The sequence below is a fragment of the Crinia signifera genome, chromosome 6, assembly GCF_055691185.1.
Source record: "Crinia signifera chromosome 6, ASM5569118v1, whole genome shotgun sequence".
NCBI classification, from domain to species: Eukaryota; Metazoa; Chordata; class Amphibia; order Anura; family Myobatrachidae; genus Crinia; species Crinia signifera.
The window spans coordinates 118,777,434-118,796,413 of NC_139222.1; the positions used below are offsets into that span (position 1 = coordinate 118,777,434).

The 18,980-nt window shown below is 48.2% G+C and overlaps 1 protein-coding gene and 1 long non-coding RNA gene across 4 annotated transcripts; one reads left to right on the forward strand and one right to left on the reverse strand.

Moving 5' to 3' along the window:
* Positions 1-5,706: 5,706 nt before the first annotated feature.
* LOC146008057 (uncharacterized) lies at positions 5,707-10,761 on the forward strand. Of its 3 annotated transcripts, none has more exons than XR_014444453.1 (5): positions 5,707-5,973; positions 7,501-7,761; positions 7,847-8,567; positions 8,682-9,789; positions 10,649-10,761. XR_014444453.1 is itself a non-coding variant. In XM_083146951.1 (5 exons), exons 1-5 carry the CDS (start codon positions 5,764-5,766, stop codon positions 9,347-9,349), a joined length of 1,785 nt encoding a protein of 594 aa, XP_083003077.1. In that variant the 5' UTR covers positions 5,707-5,763; the 3' UTR covers positions 9,350-10,761. The 3 variants fall into 3 exon arrangements, 2 of the variants coding, with proteins under 2 accessions (XP_083003077.1, XP_083003076.1); XM_083146951.1 differs by having other exon boundaries at positions 7,847-8,183; positions 8,259-8,567; positions 8,682-10,761; XM_083146950.1 differs by having other exon boundaries at positions 8,682-10,761.
* Positions 10,689-11,655, reverse strand: LOC146008058 (uncharacterized). Its single transcript, XR_014444454.1, has 2 exons — positions 11,546-11,655; positions 10,689-11,459 (listed from the first exon to the last, which is right to left on the reverse strand). It is a non-coding gene; the product is annotated as an uncharacterized LOC146008058 (long non-coding RNA).
* Between the last annotated feature and the right edge of the window lie 7,325 nt (positions 11,656-18,980).

Consider the following 18,980-nt stretch of genomic DNA (forward strand, 5'->3'; position numbering starts at 1 on the left):
TGGCCATCGTGCTCGATCCTCGGATTAAAGCATATGTTGTGTCTCTGTTTCCAGTGGACACAAGTCTACAAAAGGTGCAAGGAGATTGTCATCTGAAGGGGACCGTGACACGGCCACAGCTTCTCCTTCATTTTCTCCCACACCTGTGGCTGCAAGGAAACAGCTGCGGTTTCCCACACAATCCACTGGCGGGGATGCAGGGTAGGCAGGAGGGAGTTTGGACATCTGGTCCGAACTAAAGGACCTGCCAACGATTGCTGACATGTCTACTGTCACTGCATTGGATGCTGTCACCCTTGAAAAAATGGTGGAGGATTACTTTGGTGACAGCATCCAAGTAGACATGTCAGACAGTCCTTACCTGTACTGGCAGGAAAAGAAGGCAGTTTGGAAGCCCCTGCACAAACTGGCTCTATTTTACCTGAGTTGTCCCCCCTCCAGTGTGTACTCCAAAAGAGTTTTTAGTGCAGCAGAGAACCTGGTCAGTGAGCGGCGAAGGAGGTTGCTTCCACAAAATGTGGAGAAGATGATGTTCATAAAAATTAATGATCAATTATTCAATGAAGACCAGGAATTGCCTCCAGAGCAGTGGTCGAAGTGGGGCGGTATACGGGGGTATGGCATACCCCCACTTTAATCTGAAGATAAAAAAAAAAGTTTTTTTTCCCCCTCAGGATGCTCTCTGATCACTCAGCAGCACATATTGTGCTTTTGTAATACCCCTGTACAACGGGGCAGTCTGGCAGGGGACGTTGATGGACAGGGGGGTGTCCGAAGGTGCGCACTATATTCACTCTTTACTTTTCCATACCCCCACTTCAAAATTTCCACTTCGACTACTGCTCCAGAGATTATAAAGGGACCTGTAATTGTGGAGTCCAGCGCGGACGAATTGATAGACTGTGAGGATGAGGAAGTACACACTGAAGGGGATGAGGAATCAGAGGAGGAGGATGATGATGAGTGAAGATGACATCTAGTCTCTGTAGAGCCAATTTATACAGGAAGATATGAATTGTTTTTTTTGTGTGGGGGCCCAAACAAACCAATCATTTCAGCCACAGTTTTGTAGGCCCTGTTGCTGAAATGTTTGGTTTGTTAAAGTGTGCATGTCCTATTTCCGCAACATAAGGGTGGGTGGGAGGGCCCAAGGACAATTCCATCTTGCATCACCATTCATTAATCCCTCTGCTGAGAGTCATTAATATTTGAGATAAGTGGACTCATCTTTAATCACATGCAACTGTTTGCACTCAAGTGGTAATAATCACAGAGTGGAGCAATCCCACTGCTCAGAGTCATTCATATGTACTGTAAGCTGCATGAATAGCCCACAGCTCCTCAGCTGGTGGTAAACACAATCAAGCCAGATAGGGGTCTTATTGGGTATTAAACAGACAAAAACAGATACACACTTGCAGAACAACTCAGTGCTGCACGAAACGCCCACTGCTCCTTGGCTGCACGTGGTAAACATGATCAAGCCAGATAGGGGTCTTTTTGTGGCCTAGTTTTTTAAACTGCCATCCTGTCTAACTGCAGTGCCACTCCTAGATGTTGTCTAACTGCAGTGCCACTCCACGGGCGGTATTCAATGACCTGAATCGCTGGTCACAGCGATTCAGGTTTCACATTCGCCAGTCAATCGCCGGTTTTTTGACGGCGATTCGCCACGCGTAGGGATTCGTCGGAAGTCGCCGGGACTAGCTGTGTCACCCTATTCAACGTGGCTGAGAATCGCCGCCCCCAACGGCGATTCTCAGCCAATCCAGCGTATCTGGTGACTGGGTGGAGGGCGGGTGTATATATTCCCGCTCTTCCATCTAATATATAAGTGACTTCCCTGCTGCGCAGCTCTGCTATTAGCTTTCAGCAGGGGTGGAGTGAGTTGCTGCAGCTAATAGTTCTCCCTGAACACGTGCAGAGAGCAGAGAGCAGAGAGCAGAGAGCAGAGAGCAGAGAGCAGAGCGTGGAGCGTGGAGCGTGGAGTGGAGTGCATATTTTCTTTTGCAGGTGAGTATTGTGATGTGTTTGTACTGCAATGCTATGGGGGTTTGTTGTATGGGGTGGGTGAGTGTTTGTTTGTTTGCAGTATGTGTGCCCCCCGTTTTTTGGGGGGGTTTTAAACTTTTTTTGCTTGAGTGTTTTTTTTTTTTTTTTTTTTTACTGTGCTTGGTGCAATGTGCAGCCATGCTGCATGCTTGTTTGGGGTGCTGGAGTGTTGTGGTGGGTGCCCTTCATGCTTTGGGCGTGGTCGTGAGTCCCCATTTTAAAATGACTGCAGCCAAAAAAAAAAGGAAAAAAAAAAACCTGCAGCCATTTTAAAATGGGGGCCCTGGGTCACGAGCATAGCATGTCGGGATCCCCCCCACTACACCCCAGCATCCCTGACAAGCATGCCTGCACCTTGCACCCCACTTGGGTTTGCCTGGCCCCTCAGTGTCATTTTCACAAAATTGCCTGTTTGGGGTTTTTTTTTACTGTGGATCATGTGTGGGTGGCATGTGCGGCCATGCTGCATGCTTGTTTGGGGTGCTGGAGTGTTGTGGTGGGTGCCCTTCATGCTTTGGGCGTGGTCGTGAGTCCCCATTTTAAAATGACTGCAGCCAAAAAAAAAAAGGAAAAAAAAAAACCTGCAGCCATTTTAAAATGGGGGCCCTGGGTCACGAGCATAGCATGTCGGGATCCCCCCCACTACACCACAGCATCCCTGACAAGCATGCCTGCACCTTGCACCCCACTTGGGTTTGCCTGGCCCCTCAGTGTCATTTTCACAAAATTGCCTGTTTGGGGTTTTTTTTGAGTGTGGATCATGTGTGGGTGGCATGTGCGGCCCTGATGCATGCTTGTTTGGGGTGCTGGAGTGTTGTGGTGGGTGCCCTTCATGCTTTGGGCGTGGTCGTGAGTCCCCATTTTAAAATGACTGCAGCCAAAAAAAAAAAGGAAAAAAAAAAACCTGCAGCCATTTTAAAATGGGGTCCCTGGGTCACGAGCATAGCATGTCGGGATCCCCCCCACTACACCCCAGCATCCCTGACAAGCATGCCTGCACCTTGCACCCCACTTGGGTTTGCCTGGCCCCTCAGTGTCATTTTCACAAAATTGCCTGTTTGGGGTTTTTTTTGAGTGTGGATCATGTGTGGGTGGCATGTGCGGCCCTGATGCATGCTTGTTTGGGGTGCTGGAGTGTTGTGGTGGGTGCCCTTCATGCTTTGGGCGTGGTCGTGAGTCCCCATTTTAAAATGACTGCAGCCAAAAAAAAAAAGGAAAAAAAAAAACCTGCAGCCATTTTAAAATGGGGGCCCTGGGTCACGAGCATAGCATGTCGGGATCCCCCCCACTACACCCCAGCATCCCTGACAAGCATGCCTGCACCTTGCACCCCACTTGGGTTTGCCTGGCCCCTCAGTGTCATTTTCACAAAATTGCCTGTTTGGGGTTTTTTTTTACTGTGGATCATGTGTGGGTGGCATGTGCGGCCCTGATGCATGCTTGTTTGGGGTGCTGGAGTGTTGTGGTGGGTGCCCTTCATGCTTTGGGCGTGGTCGTGAGTCCCCATTTTAAAATGACTGCAGCCAAAAAAAAAAAGGAAAAAAAAAAACCTGCAGCCATTTTAAAATGGGGGCCCTGGGTCACGAGCATAGCATGTCGGGATCCCCCCCACTACACCCCAGCATCCCTGACAAGCATGCCTGCACCTTGCACCCCACTTGGGTTTGCCTGGCCCCTCAGTGTCATTTTCACAAAATTGCCTGTTTGGGGTTTTTTTTTACTGTGGATCATGTGTGGGTGGCATGTGCGGCCCTGATGCATGCTTGTTTGGGGTGCTGGAGTGTTGTGGTGGGTGCCCTTCATGCTTTGGGCGTGGTCGTGAGTCCCCATTTTAAAATGACTGCAGCCAAAAAAAAAAAGGAAAAAAAAAAACCTGCAGCCATTTTAAAATGGGGTCCCTGGGTCACGAGCATAGCATGTCGGGATCCCCCCCACTACACCCCAGCATCCCTGACAAGCATGCCTGCACCTTGCACCCCACTTGGGTTTGCCTGGCCCCTCAGTGTCATTTTCACAAAATTGCCTGTTTGGGGTTTTTTTTGAGTGTGGATCATGTGTGGGTGGCATGTGCGGCCCTGATGCATGCTTGTTTGGGGTGCTGGAGTGTTGTGGTGGGTGCCCTTCATGCTTTGGGCGTGGTCGTGAGTCCCCATTTTAAAATGACTGCAGCCAAAAAAAAAAGGAAAAAAAAAAACCTGCAGCCATTTTAAAATGGGGGCCCTGGGTCACGAGCATAGCATGTCGGGATCCCCCCCACTACACCCCAGCATCCCTGACAAGCATGCCTGCACCTTGCACCCCACTTGGGTTTGCCTGGCCCCTCAGTGTCATTTTCACAAAATTGCCTGTTTGGGGTTTTTTTTGAGTGTGGATCATGTGTGGGTGGCATGTGCGGCCCTGATGCATGCTTGTTTGGGGTGCTGGAGTGTTGTGGTGGGTGCCCTTCATGCTTTGGGCGTGGTCGTGAGTCCCCATTTTAAAATGACTGCAGCCAAAAAAAAAAAGGAAAAAAAAAAACCTGCAGCCATTTTAAAATGGGGGCCCTGGGTCACGAGCATAGCATGTCGGGATCCCCCCCACTACACCCCAGCATCCCTGACAAGCATGCCTGCACCTTGCACCCCACTTGGGTTTGCCTGGCCCCTCAGTGTCATTTTCACAAAATTGCCTGTTTGGGGTTTTTTTTTACTGTGGATCATGTGTGGGTGGCATGTGCGGCCCTGATGCATGCTTGTTTGGGGTGCTGGAGTGTTGTGGTGGGTGCCCTTCATGCTTTGGGCGTGGTCGTGAGTCCCCATTTTAAAATGACTGCAGCCAAAAAAAAAAAGGAAAAAAAAAAACCTGCAGCCATTTTAAAATGGGGGCCCTGGGTCACGAGCATAGCATGTCGGGATCCCCCCCACTACACCCCAGCATCCCTGACAAGCATGCCTGCACCTTGCACCCCACTTGGGTTTGCCTGGCCCCTCAGTGTCATTTTCACAAAATTGCCTGTTTGGGGTTTTTTTTTACTGTGGATCATGTGTGGGTGGCATGTGCGGCCCTGATGCATGCTTGTTTGGGGTGCTGGAGTGTTGTGGTGGGTGCCCTTCATGCTTTGGGCGTGGTCGTGAGTCCCCATTTTAAAATGACTGCAGCCAAAAAAAAAAAGGAAAAAAAAAAACCTGCAGCCATTTTAAAATGGGGTCCCTGGGTCACGAGCATAGCATGTCGGGATCCCCCCCACTACACCCCAGCATCCCTGACAAGCATGCCTGCACCTTGCACCCCACTTGGGTTTGCCTGGCCCCTCAGTGTCATTTTCACAAAATTGCCTGTTTGGGGTTTTTTTTGAGTGTGGATCATGTGTGGGTGGCATGTGCGGCCCTGATGCATGCTTGTTTGGGGTGCTGGAGTGTTGTGGTGGGTGCCCTTCATGCTTTGGGCGTGGTCGTGAGTCCCCATTTTAAAATGACTGCAGCCAAAAAAAAAAGGAAAAAAAAAAACCTGCAGCCATTTTAAAATGGGGGCCCTGGGTCACGAGCATAGCATGTCGGGATCCCCCCCACTACACCCCAGCATCCCTGACAAGCATGCCTGCACCTTGCACCCCACTTGGGTTTGCCTGGCCCCTCAGTGTCATTTTCACAAAATTGTCTTAAGGTAGGTTAATTGCACAGTAAAGGTACAAAAGTGTAAAGTTTGCTTTATCTGTGTTTATATTCCACAGGAATGTCTCATCGGACAAGGATCGTGGAACCCCTTTCCCCTCTTCTTTCTATTTCAGGTGAGACGAGTCCATTGGAGATGACTACAAGGGAGGAAGATGGTGATAGGATATCCACAAGTAACCCTGGCCGGCCGGTGCAGGACGACATGGAGCATGGAGATCGAGAAGGAACACCTCAATCAAGACAAACAACTAAAAGGAGAAGGACACAGGTAACTTCTTTAAAACTTGATGAATAGACAGGTTTCGCAACAACGCACTAGCGCGTATTTTACCCTAAATGTGGGCGCCGGGACCCATTAAACAGTGGCCACCGGACGCCGTTGCCTGTAGGTTTTATATAGTTTGCTGCTGCTGCGCATCACGAACCCTGCATGAGAGCAGGTTAACTTTTCAAACTCTGCATCCTAAGTCCGCTCTGCTGTTGAGAGCAGTGGGGGGGGGGGGGGGTGGGGACAGGATAGGATGCTGTAACAGCCGCTCTCAGCAGAGTAGATCTGCGCACTGGCAGGGTAAAGGATGATGCAAATTTGACTTAGATCAGCGTGTCAGCTGGTCCAGTCCCACCCCGCCGCGTTGATAGCCTGCTCACCTACTCTGCTGACCACCCCCCCCCCCCCCCCCTTGGCAACCAGTGTGAAGATCCCGGGATCATGTAGCAGCGCAGCACGACTTAAGCCTCACGCAGAGTCCCAGGGTCACTCCTAGTTCAAAAGATTGCACAGGAATAAACAATAGCAAAGATACCAAAGTATTACCTTTATTTTACACACGGGTTTTACATGTTAAATCAGCATTTAAAGTCTATATACATTATATACAGAAAGGTCATCAGTATTATTCACGTTATCAGAACCATACCATGTTATCCCTCAGATTAACATCAGATGGCCAGGACACGCTAGTCCACAACTCCCGGCGCTGACGCTCGGACACTTCTCTGCCTCTCTCTCCCTGCAAACACCCACTTAAATCCCAAAGGCAGCCCTCTCCACCACCCTCTGGAATTTTTAACCCTTCCTATGCTGGGTGCGGTTGCATGATATATAAAGAGGCCCATTGATCCCAGAACCAAAAAATATACACAAACTAAACAGATTGTAATCTAAGCTTTTGGTCGCTTCTAACCGGACCATAGATATACAGTTATATTCTTTAGGTATTAAGCATTCGGGAAGACTGCCATATTTAACTTCATTGTAGCAAATCCCTTATTCATGCTACCATCACAGTTTACTAACTACATAACCAGGAGGCAGTGACGTAACCACGGGCAACGCTTATCCTCCCAGTTTCTCTTGTGTTCAAAAAACGCTCTTCTTGCCTTCATATGCATATGTAGCAGTATGGGCTACAGTATACAAAGCTTAGGGAACATAGTACAGCCATTTACATAACATGAGGGAATATTTCCCTCCAGTAGCACACATACTCATCCTAATTGAATAACCTGTTTGGATTATTCAGTATAACATCCTATTATTGTCCGACATACAGCCCTGTGATGTCCCCTATATATAGCAGTCTGGGGTTCCCAGCTCTGATATGAATACAGTCCGTGATAATTTCCGGTTATCGCCGGCATTTTGCAGTTCTCTTTGCTGCAACGCAGAAAGATGCAGGCGAACAACATATGACGGAAAGGGGCGTGGCCAAATACTTAATACATCATGAGGTTAATGTTTAATATATGATAAATCTTTTTGTGTAATTTTGCTGACACTGTTTGTTTTTTAAAGGCTACAGACAGAACACTGGACGAACAACCCAGTGGTTCTGGGGTCCAACCACCCGTAGCGAGAAAGAAACCTGGCAGGAAAAAAAAGGTTCCCCTAGACCAACTTGCCGAGGGAGAAGAAGAGAGCATCCCGTTCACTACTGCAGAAAGCAACGTGCTGGTTGAAATGGTCCACAAGTTCTATGACCAACTGTGTGGACAAAGAAGACAGGAAACGAGCGGTAGAGAGCGTAAAAGAATATGGGCCTCGATTGCAGAGAAGGTTCATTGCTTTTTTTTTATTAAAATAAATCCATTTAAAAAAGTGCATTATTTGATTGTTTCTAATGTGATTTTTTGCATCTTAGATTACAGCAGTGAGTGGCAACGTCAGGTCGATCGACAAATGCCACAAACGATACAATGATTGTCGACGGCACACAAAACGGAAGATGGGCCAAGTCAGGCAACATCTAATTGGGACTGGAGGCGGACCACCATTTCAAGTTTCATGGCAGCCGTGGGAACGAGCCATCCAGGAACACATGAATCCAATCATGGTGGAAGGTGTTCCAGGCTCTGTGGAGTCCAATGTCCGCAGAGCAGAAGTGTTGAACGCTATCGAAGCGCAAATTCCACCTGCGCAACGAAGAAGACGGAAGACAACACCAGCAGAAACAGCACCTTCGCAAACTCAGGAGCAGGGTAATTATTTGTACTACTTTGCTCTCTCTAAAATTATTTTGCAAGGTTCTAAAATGTATATTTTCATTTCAACAGTTGTCGTTGCTGAAGATCGGACAGAAGACACCCATGTAAGCCAACCGGCTGAAGAACAGTCAACACAGGAAGAGACCATCACCCTGGATCTGTACTCGATCAGTCAGTTTGAATCGTCCATTCAAACAGAAGACACCTCTCGAGGATTTGAAGACAGCAGCTTGCAAACCCCACTGGGTGAAGAAGGATCTACAGCAAGTGGAGGATTGGCCCATCAGCTTCCAAGTTATCATCATTCCATCCAGGATATCGAGGAAGCGTCTGAAGATGAGGAGGAGGTGGATCCCACCAGACCACCACTGATGGATTGTAAGCTTTTGCCATTTGTTTGTAACCTTGTTGTTTTTTTTTTTTTTTTTTTTTTTAAAGATTACATTGTGTGAAATGGTTAAAATTTATTTATCTTGTCCTTTTTTTTTATAGCCGGAATGCAGCTCGTGGAGGACATCCAGAGAGAACAGGCTCCAACGCGCGTCCATAGAGTCCGGCAATTGGCGTCTGAAATAGAAGATCACCAGAACCAGTACCGGATCATGATGGAGCAGAGGATGACAGCCATGGAGAAGCATCTTGAAACACTGGCCACAACGATGTCCGACATCGAGCGAAGACGCCAGGAGGATTGGGCCGAAATAGAGCGAAGACGGCATGAAGACTGGGTGGAATCCGAACGCCGACGTCGAGAGGATAACCAGGTGATGATGACCGGGATCTACAAGTTGGTTGAGAATGCAGCGTGTCAACAGGAGACCCTGAGACAAATTTCCACCTGCCAGACACAAATTGCGGCAAGCTGCATGATGATCGCCAGTTCCCTGCAGCAGAGATACAATCCGGACAACGTGGGACAACCAGCGAGAGCCACCCCTTCACCGTGGATGCCACCATCTTCATCAAGTCGGCATCAGGAGCCTGCGCATCTCCAAACATCGTGGGCTGGATCTTCTCAGGCATACCAAGGCTACGCTGGAATGTATCCACCTCCTCCACCCTCCAGCCAAAGACCAAGGACGCCACCACATCGCACATCTCCTGCTCGAGCTTCAACCGCCCAAAGGCCGGGACCGGCGGAGGAGGACCCTGCACAGTGAACACGGTCGTATATTTCCATTTATTTTACATGTTGTTTGTTTTTATGTTAATATAGAAAGCTTTCTTTTCTCCAACTTTCAGTTTGTCTTTTCTTATGATTATTTAACCCTTGCAAATTTTTCCTACAGCTGTGTTCACTAAGGAGTTGGGCGTAACAGTTATGCAATGCATGCGCGTGCATGCATTGATAATTGTTGGGAAATGATGAAAGCTCCTTACATATGGTGGATGTAATAATGGGCCATAAAAAGAGCAATCTGATCCCACATTTCTACCCTTGCAATGCAACCTTTAAAACATTTGTTCATATTTATCAAAATTACACCCAGTGCAAACACCATTTTTTTTTTTTTCAATTTTTCAGGGGCAGTGCATTGGAAATTGATTTTCAACTCCTAAAATCCAAAACGGGGAGAATGCCAAAGCTACATACCTATTGGTGAGTAATACCCAAGTGCACCCTCTAATCTATCTTGTCCCCAAATCTTGTCCCTTGTGCTAACGCACAGACCAGGCGCATTTGAAGTGTGGCTGGCTTGTGCGTTACCACAACGCTTACTCAGCATCCGGTGCCCACAACTTGCAAGTCGCATCTTGTCCCTTGTGCTAACGCACAGACCAGGCGCATTTGAAGTGTGGCTGGCTTGTGCGTTACCACAACGCTTACTCAGCATCCGGTGCCCACAGCTTGCAAGTCGCATCTTGTCCCTTGTGCTAACGCACAGACCAGGCGCATTTGAAGTGTGGCTGGCTTGTGCGTTACCACAACGCTTACTCAGCATCCGGTGCCCACAGCTTGCAAGTCGCATCTTGTCCCTTGTGCTAACGCACAGACCAGGCGCATTTGAAGTGTGGCTGGCTTGTGCGTTACCACAACGCTTACTCAGCATCCGGTGCCCACAACTTGCAAGTCGCATCTTGTCCCTTGTGCTAACGCACAGACCAGGCGCATTTGAAGTGTGGCTGGCTTGTGCGTTACCACAACGCTTACTCAGCATCCGGTGCCCACAGCTTGCAAGTCGCATCTTGTCCCTTGTGCTAACGCACAGACCAGGCGCATTTGAAGTGTGGCTGGCTTGTGCGTTACCACAACGCTTACTCAGCATCCGGTGCCCACAACTTGCAAGTCACATCTTGTCCCTTGTGCTAACGCACAGACCAGGCGCATTTGAAGTGTGGCTGGCTTGTGCGTTACCACAACGCTTACTCTGCATCCGGTGCCCACAGCTTGCAACTCACATCTTTTCCCAAATAGGTTTTTGATACCAATTTCCAAAATTTGCTCTCCTTTTTTGCAGGTTATACCGACGGTAAGGATTAAGAATTGACACCGGGAAAGTCTTTACCATGGTATTAATTTATTTCGGAATTTAACATGTGAAAAAAAGTTAAATAAAGTTTTTCAAATATATTGACTGCTTTCTTGCTTCTGAATGTTATTAAAAAGGTATCAGATGAGTATTATTCCATTTTCTTTTGAAACGACTGCAAAAAATGATAAAGGGTCAGTGTCAGATAAATATTAAGGTTTTTTTTTGTGTTTTACATGCATACAAGCTAGGAGTTTCCAGATTGGTGCCGGTTTAGACCAAGTACTTTTTGGGTTTATATTTCACTGATACTCCTATTTCTAAGCTTTTCCTTAAATATGTCATTCTTGCCAAATACACCTAAATAGATTTCTAAAGGTGTCTCAGTGAAATATTTGGAGCAATCCCCGCCATCTCATAACAGTAGTGATTGATCCAAAAAGCGAATTTCTGGGGCTATTACAGGGTGATAGTTTCAGAAAGCAAATGATTTTGGGAGAGTGTTCCCATAGCTTAGATAACTTAGATTTGACCATATAATTGATTGATTTATCACTATTTTCAATAGTTTAAAAACTCTACCAAAATCAAACACAAACTCAAGCTAGCTATATTCCATTTGACATGAACTGGATTCATGGACGAGAGGTGAATAAACATGTAAAATTTATTGATGAGAAACAACATTACTTAACACCTTGCACGCACATGACAGGTACAGCCTATGGTCCGGCAGGTCTTTTTCACTTTAGGGGTTCACCCGCTGGAGACTTCCCCGTCCAGAGACCAGCAAAAGAAACTGCAAAGAAGAAAGAAGGGGTTAATGATCGGTGACTGTCTCCTATAGCCTCCCACCACCAGTCCCCCACGTAGTTCCATACTCACCCCAGATTTGGTTTTAATGAATGTGCTCGCACATGACAGGTACAGCCTATGGTCCGGCAGGTCTTTTTCACTTTAGGGGTTCACCCGCTGGAGACTTCCCCGTCCAGAGACCAGCAAAAGAAACTGCAAAGAAGAAAGAAGGGGTTAATGATCGGTGACTGTCTCCTATAGCCTCCCACCACCAGTCCCCCACGTAGTTCCATACTCACCCCAGATTTGGTTTTAATGAATGTGCTCGCACATGACAGGTACAGCCTATGGTCCGGCAGGTCTTTTTCACTTTAGGGGTTCACCCGCTGGAGACTTCCCCGTCCAGAGACCAGCAAAAGAAACTGCAAAGAAGAAAGAAGGGGTTAATGATCGGTGACTGTCTCCTATAGCCTCCCACCACCAGTCCCCCACGTAGTTCCATACTCACCCCAGATTTGGTTTTAATGAATGTGCTCGCACATGACAGGTACAGCCTATGGTCCGGCAGGTCTTTTTCACTTTAGGGGTTCACCCGCTGGAGACTTCCCCGTCCAGAGACCAGCAAAAGAAACTGCAAAGAAGAAAGAAGGGGTTAATGATCGGTGACTGTCTCCTATAGCCTCCCACCACCAGTCCCCCACGTAGTTCCATACTCACCCCAGATTTGGTTTTAATGAATGTGCTCGCACATGACAGGTACAGCCTATGGTCCGGCAGGTCTTTTTCACTTTAGGGGTTCACCCGCTGGAGACTTCCCCGTCCAGAGACCAGCAAAAGAAACTGCAAATCCAGCTGCTTGTAGGTCCCTCCAGAAATTATCAAGCAGGAATAGGCTGCGGAAAATAAAAAGGGGTTAGTGACACCTCACAGGGCCCAAACCCTCCCCTCCTTCCCCCAGGGGGAGCGATACTCACCGGGTAACTGCACAGTAGCCCATGGGAAAGGCATCACGCACCCACACCTGCCAGCAGCCCTCACACATCAGGGGTTCATCCGCTGCACACAGGATCCCGCTGCTTGTAGGGCCCTCCAGAAATTATCAAGCAGGAATAGGCTGCGGAAAATAAAAAGGGGTTAGTGACACCTCACAGGGCCCAAACCCTCCCCTCCTTCCCCCAGGGGGAGCGATACTCACCGGGTAACTGCACAGTAGCCCATGGGAAAGGCATCACGCACCCACACCTGCCAGCAGCCCTCACACATCAGGGGTTCATCCGCTGCACACAGGATCCCGCTGCTTGTAGGGCCCTCCAGAAATTATCAAGCAGGAATAGGCTGCGGAAAATAAAAAGGGGTTAGTGACACCTCACAGGGCCCAAACCCTCCCCTCCTTCCCCCAGGGGGAGCGATACTCACCGGGTAACTGCACAGTAGCCCATGGGAAAGGCATCACGCACCCACACCTGCCAGCAGCCCTCACACATCAGGGGTTCATCCGCTGCACACAGGATCCCGCTGCTTGTAGGTCCCTCCAGAAATTATCAAGCAGGAATAGGCTGCGGAAAATAAAAAGGGGTTAGTGACACCTCACAGGGCCCAAACCCTCCCCTCCTTCCCCCAGGGGGAGCGATACTCACCGGGTAACTGCACAGTAGCCCATGGGAAAGGCATCACGCACCCACACCTGCCAGCAGCCCTCACACATCAGGGGTTCATCCGCTGCACACAGGATCCCGCTGCTTGTAGGTCCCTCCAGAAATTATCAAGCAGGAATAGGCTGCGGAAAATAAAAAGGGGTTAGTGACACCTCACAGGGCCCAAACCCTCCCCTCCTTCCCCCAGGGGGAGCGATACTCACCGGGTAACTGCACAGTAGCCCATGGGAAAGGCATCACGCACCCACACCTGCCAGCAGCCCTCACACATCAGGGGTTCATCCGCTGCACACAGGATCCCGCTGCTTGTAGGGCCCTCCAGAAATTATCAAGCAGGAATAGGCTGCGGAAAATAAAAAGGGGTTAGTGACACCTCACAGGGCCCAAACCCTCCCCTCCTTCCCCCAGGGGGAGCGATACTCACCGGGTAACTGCACAGTAGCCCATGGGAAAGGCATCACGCACCCACACCTGCCAGCAGCCCTCACACATCAGGGGTTCATCCGCTGCACACAGGATCCCGCTGCTTGTAGGTCCCTCCAGAAATTATCAAGCAGGAATAGGCTGCGGAAAATAAAAAGGGGTTAGTGACACCTCACAGGGCCCAAACCCTCCCCTCCTTCCCCCAGGGGGAGCGATACTCACCGGGTAACTGCACAGTAGCCCATGGGAAAGGCATCACGCACCCACACCTGCCAGCAGCCCTCACACATCAGGGGTTCATCCGCTGCACACAGGATCCCGCTGCTTGTAGGTCCCTCCAGAAATTATCAAGCAGGAATAGGCTGCGGAAAATAAAAAGGGGTTAGTGACACCTCACAGGGCCCAAACCCTCCCCTCCTTCCCACAGGGGGAGCGATACTCACCGGGTAACTGCACAGTAGCCCATGGGAAAGGCATCACGCACCCACACCTGCCAGCAGCCCTCACACATCAGGGGTTCATCCGCTGCACACAGGATCCCGCTGCTTGTAGGGCCCTCCAGAAAGTATTAAGCAGGAATAGGCTGCGGAAAATAAAAAGGGGTTAGTGACACCTCACAGGGCCCAAACCCTCCCCTCCTTCCCACAGGCGGAGCGCTACTCACGGGATAACTGAAACGTAGCCTTGGGATAGCAGCCACGCAACAACAGCGGCAAACAAAGAACCGTAGAAAACCGAAGGAACAACGGCAACAGGCCAAAACACTAACGTGCCCAAACGGAACTCTAGAAAACATAAATTAATGAAAAGTGTCAAATATCATATAACTAATCAAACAAGCCACAAACTTTGGACTACAAATACTCACATTGGGCAAAATATGACCGGATGAGTCGAGCTCTCGCATCCACTCGTTCATTCATACCGGCGAGCAAAGCTGTTGAAAGGTCCCCATGCCGGAAAACCGCAGCATCCACGGTCACCGGCAAACGGTTTGCAATGCAAATGTTGTGTAAAATACAACAAGCATTAATTATGCCGCAAACCTTTGCCGGTGAGTATAAAAGGGCTCCGCCGGTCATGTCTAAACATCTAAACCGGCTTTTAAGGACACCGAAGGTTCGCTCAATTACTGCCCTCGCTGTCGTGTGAGCCCTTTGGTACCTTTCAGCAGCTTCGCCCACAGGATCAGATAATGGGGTCAGGAGCCAGTCCTTATTGGGATAACCCGCATCACCTATGGAAACCAAAAAAAAAAATATTACATTATTAACAAAGTCTGGATTTCAGGACAAATCAAAACCCCCCCCCCCACAGCCAAAAAAAAACATACTACTTACCTAACAGCCAGCCGTCCGGCATTCGGCCGTGCTCGAAATCGGCATACAGGGCGGACTGGCTTAGAATGAACGAGTCGTGGGTCGACCCAGGAAAACCCACAAGGAGGTTGGTTATTTTCATTTGGTGGTCGCAAACCACCTGAACGTTCATCGAGTGGAAGTGTTTTCGGTTCCGAAAACATTCCTCTGATGAACGCGGTGGTTTAAACGCCACATGGGTGCAGTCGATCGCGCCCAAAACACTGGGAAACTTCCATTTTGAGAAAAAGCCAAATTTGATCTCATTCCATTCGCTGTCTTGATCAGGAAATTTAATATACTGGGTCGTTAATTTGCGGAATGCCTTTATGACCTGTGCTATACAGCGGGAGAGGGTTGGCTGTGAATAACCGCATGTTTGGCTTAAAGTGGGCTGGAATGTGCCCGACGCAAAAAAATGCAACGCACCCAACAGTTTCTGGAAACCGGTGAGTGCGTGATTGCCCCGTTTCCGTGCTACCAGGTCTGGCTCCATGAGATCGTACAGCATATGGATTGCCGCAGACGAAAGGCGATAATTAGAAATCACCTCCGCCTCGGTGAGATCACCCAGTTCACGCCGAGTACGAAAGTGGCGTGGACGTGGGACTGAAACCCGCACCGACTCACCTAATGGAGCTATCGCCGGAATACTAGTGTCATGTTCCATCATATCTACCTCCTCCTCCACACTGGCATTCAGCATGAAAACAACAATAGTATCCCTGAACAGCTCCATTACTGTAGTCAGTGTTAAAGAAATTGCAGTGAAATGCAAAAAAACGCAAATTACCCTACAAAAACGTTTCCAATACAGCAGACTGCAAAAGCTGTGTAATCTCCTCAAAGGCCAAACGAAGGAGTGAGGTGGGGAGGAGAATCATGGGTAAGTGAGGTGCACCATGGGTAAGAACAGTGCGTTGTGGGAGTAAAAAAAAAATACCAGAAAAAATTAAATATATATTGGTATAGCACTTCTACGACCATCACATCACACAAGGGCAGCAAATAATATTATATTACACTTGCAGAGTGAAATTAAGCACTTAAAACCAATTATTTCACAGGATCCTAAAAAAGATCACCATAAAAAGATGACGAGGGACACTCGGTGAGGAACGGCGATATGAAACAAGAAATAAGAATCGCCAACTTCACATTGAATACACTTTTGGCGATTCATGGGTGATTCCCGTCGACTACCGGCGAATCCCCATGAAAATTCCTATAGACAAATACCGGCGATTTGAAGAGAAACACATTTGGCGATTGGTGCTTCATTCACCAGTCGTCAGCGGCGAATAGACGACGTTGAATAGGGTGATTCGCTTATACAGCTCATAAAATCGCCGTCAGCCACGATAAAAACACAGAATCGCCATAAAACTTGGCGATTCTGGCTCATTGAATACCGCCCCACATGTTTGCGCCGCACACTTGTGTGTCTTAGCATAGTTATCCAGCTACCTCGGTGCAACCTTTTGCCCTAAAAACAATATTGGGAGGTGCGAGGTGTTCAGAATAGACTGAAAATGAGTGGAAATTAATGTTATTGAGGTTAATAATAGCGTAGGAGCAAAAAAAAAAAAGAATTCTGTTTTTAGCAGTTTTTATGCTCTAAAAAAAAAAAAAAATCAGAACCCAAACCACACACCGTTTAGGGGGTGTTTTGGCAAAGCCCAAAACCTGAAGATAATCAGAACTCAAAACCCAAAACGCAAAAAGTGGCCAGTACACATCCCTAGTATTCTCATGCTAATGAGGCATGATGGACAGGGGCAGCTGACACATACTTGCCTACTTTTGAAAACTAGTTTCAGGGAGATTATAGTTGGTAATAGAATTTTGCAAAACGTCCCATTGAGGGAGCGTGTCATGCTCCTCCCAAAGGGCGTGTCTAGTTCCATATATGGAGAGATTGTGAAAAGAGATTGTGAACATGGCACCTAGAAGCGTGGGTGTGTACTGCTACATCTGAGAGGAATCTAGTAAAATTACTTCTATCCAAATGTAGATGAGCCCCAGCCCCAAAGCAGTTAGTAAGAGCTCCTATACTTTGTAAAGTGCTGGGAAATGGTGCTGATGATTCAATGTAAATGTATCTCATTCCTTTTTTCCAAAAAATGTAACAGTGTAATGTGGACTAGGTGAAATGAGGGAGATTGCTAGACTAATGAGGGAGAGAGGGAGATTGCTGTTATTTCAGGGAGTCTCCTGCAGAATGCAGGAGGGTAGGCAACTATGAGCTGACATCACCGGATGTTAGCTGCCCACCTACTTCCCCCCGAGCAGACACAAATCTGTATGGTTGCTCTGAGGTTTGGTGAACTCACAAAGCTGGGAATTTGCAGACTTGCAACTCAACAAGAATAACCACCAGAGTAATCTTTGTGTCTGCATGCACTGAAGCAAGTTTGCTAATTTTTGCATACCTATTGCTGTGTACACATGGGGGCGATAGGTGCTGAAATCGCTGGAAATATGGTCGCTATTGCCAGTGATTGGAGTGTGCACCAGCGATAAATCGCCGGGTGCGCGCTCCCGTTTTCAGCCCCTGAATGGTCACTGGTCAGAGGAACATGCTCCTCCGACCAGCGACATCCCCTGCCTCTTCACCCAGCAGTGTTTAAATTTTCATCTGCGACCATCTCTGGTCGCAGATGAAAACGGGACACGGGTCAATATGATTGCTGAGCAATATATTGCTAGCGATCATATTGCCCCGTGTGTACGCACCTTTAGATTGCATCTGAGTTAAACAGATCTTTGCTGTACATGCAAGAGATTTGTTTTGTGGAAGTGTCATAGGGCTGTTGCTGAAGCCGAGTATAAGCCAATGGGCCTAATTCAGACCTGATCGCAGGACAAATTTGTTATCAAAGTTTGTTATTTTGTTTCTGTGCAGCGTAAATACTGGCTGCTTTATTCTTACACTGCAATTTAGATTTCAGTTTGAACACACCCCACCCAAATGTTACTCTCTCTGCACGTTACATCTGCCCCACCTGCAGTGCACATGGTTTTGCCCATTTTGAGAACAAATTTGTCCTGCAATCAGGTCCGAATTCGGCCCAATGTACAGAGAATGGAAGTCTGTTCCTGACAGATGTCTTGCATTGGGCTAATACTAATGGTAATGGCTGCAGCAGTTGGCCTAACACAGAAGGGAGCGTGGTTTACAGCTTTACGTTTCCTGCATTGGCTGTATAGAATCTGGCTTTACAATAAGTTAGTAGCTTTACGACCAGGCCTTGAGGGGTTGCTATGGGAAACTTCCCATCTTCAATAGAACTCCCATCTTAGTAAATTTACCCCTGAGTGTGCCGTACACATGTTGTATGGGCTGCAAGGTTATTACTATTGTTTTAAAATGTATTTACAACATTTCCAGACACTGTCTGCCCGGGATTGGTGTGATTCCGGACAGGTGGCCAATTGACAGGTATGTCTGGTACGCTAAGGGGGACACCTGCAGTTTAGCAATGTGCCTGCAATTTTATGAGGGGACATCGCAAGCCGGGACCTGGGGTGCAGGGTGTCCTTGCCCTGTGCTGGGCAGCCCCCCCTCTCAGGTCAACATGCATGAAGGTCGACATGCAGGAAGGTAGAAATGACTGAAGGTCAACATGGGTTAGGTCGACATGGTCATTTGGTTCACAAGCATTAGGCCGACCTGGGAAAGGTCGACAGTGAAAAGGTCGACATGGGGTTTTCCACTTTTTTAACACTGACATGTGCCGACAGGTGGTATTTCATGCCCTACCATCCACTAGGGCATGGTGGGAGAATAAATGCAGAGCGTAGCAAGGCACTGTGCCTGAAGCATGGCGAGTGCAGCAAGCCATGCGAGGGGACGTGGTGCACTTTTTTGTGTCCATGTCGACTGTGTCCACATTTGGAACAAAAAAAGTGAACAAAAAAGTGAAAACCTGCATGTCGACCTTTTGACTGTCAAACCTAATAACACTGTCGACCTAACCCATATCAACTTCATGCATGTTGACCTTCAGTGGTCGACCTAATGCTTGTAGACCTAATGTCTGTCTCAGTGGCAAACGCAGGATTTTCAGAAGGGGGTTTCCAGAGGGG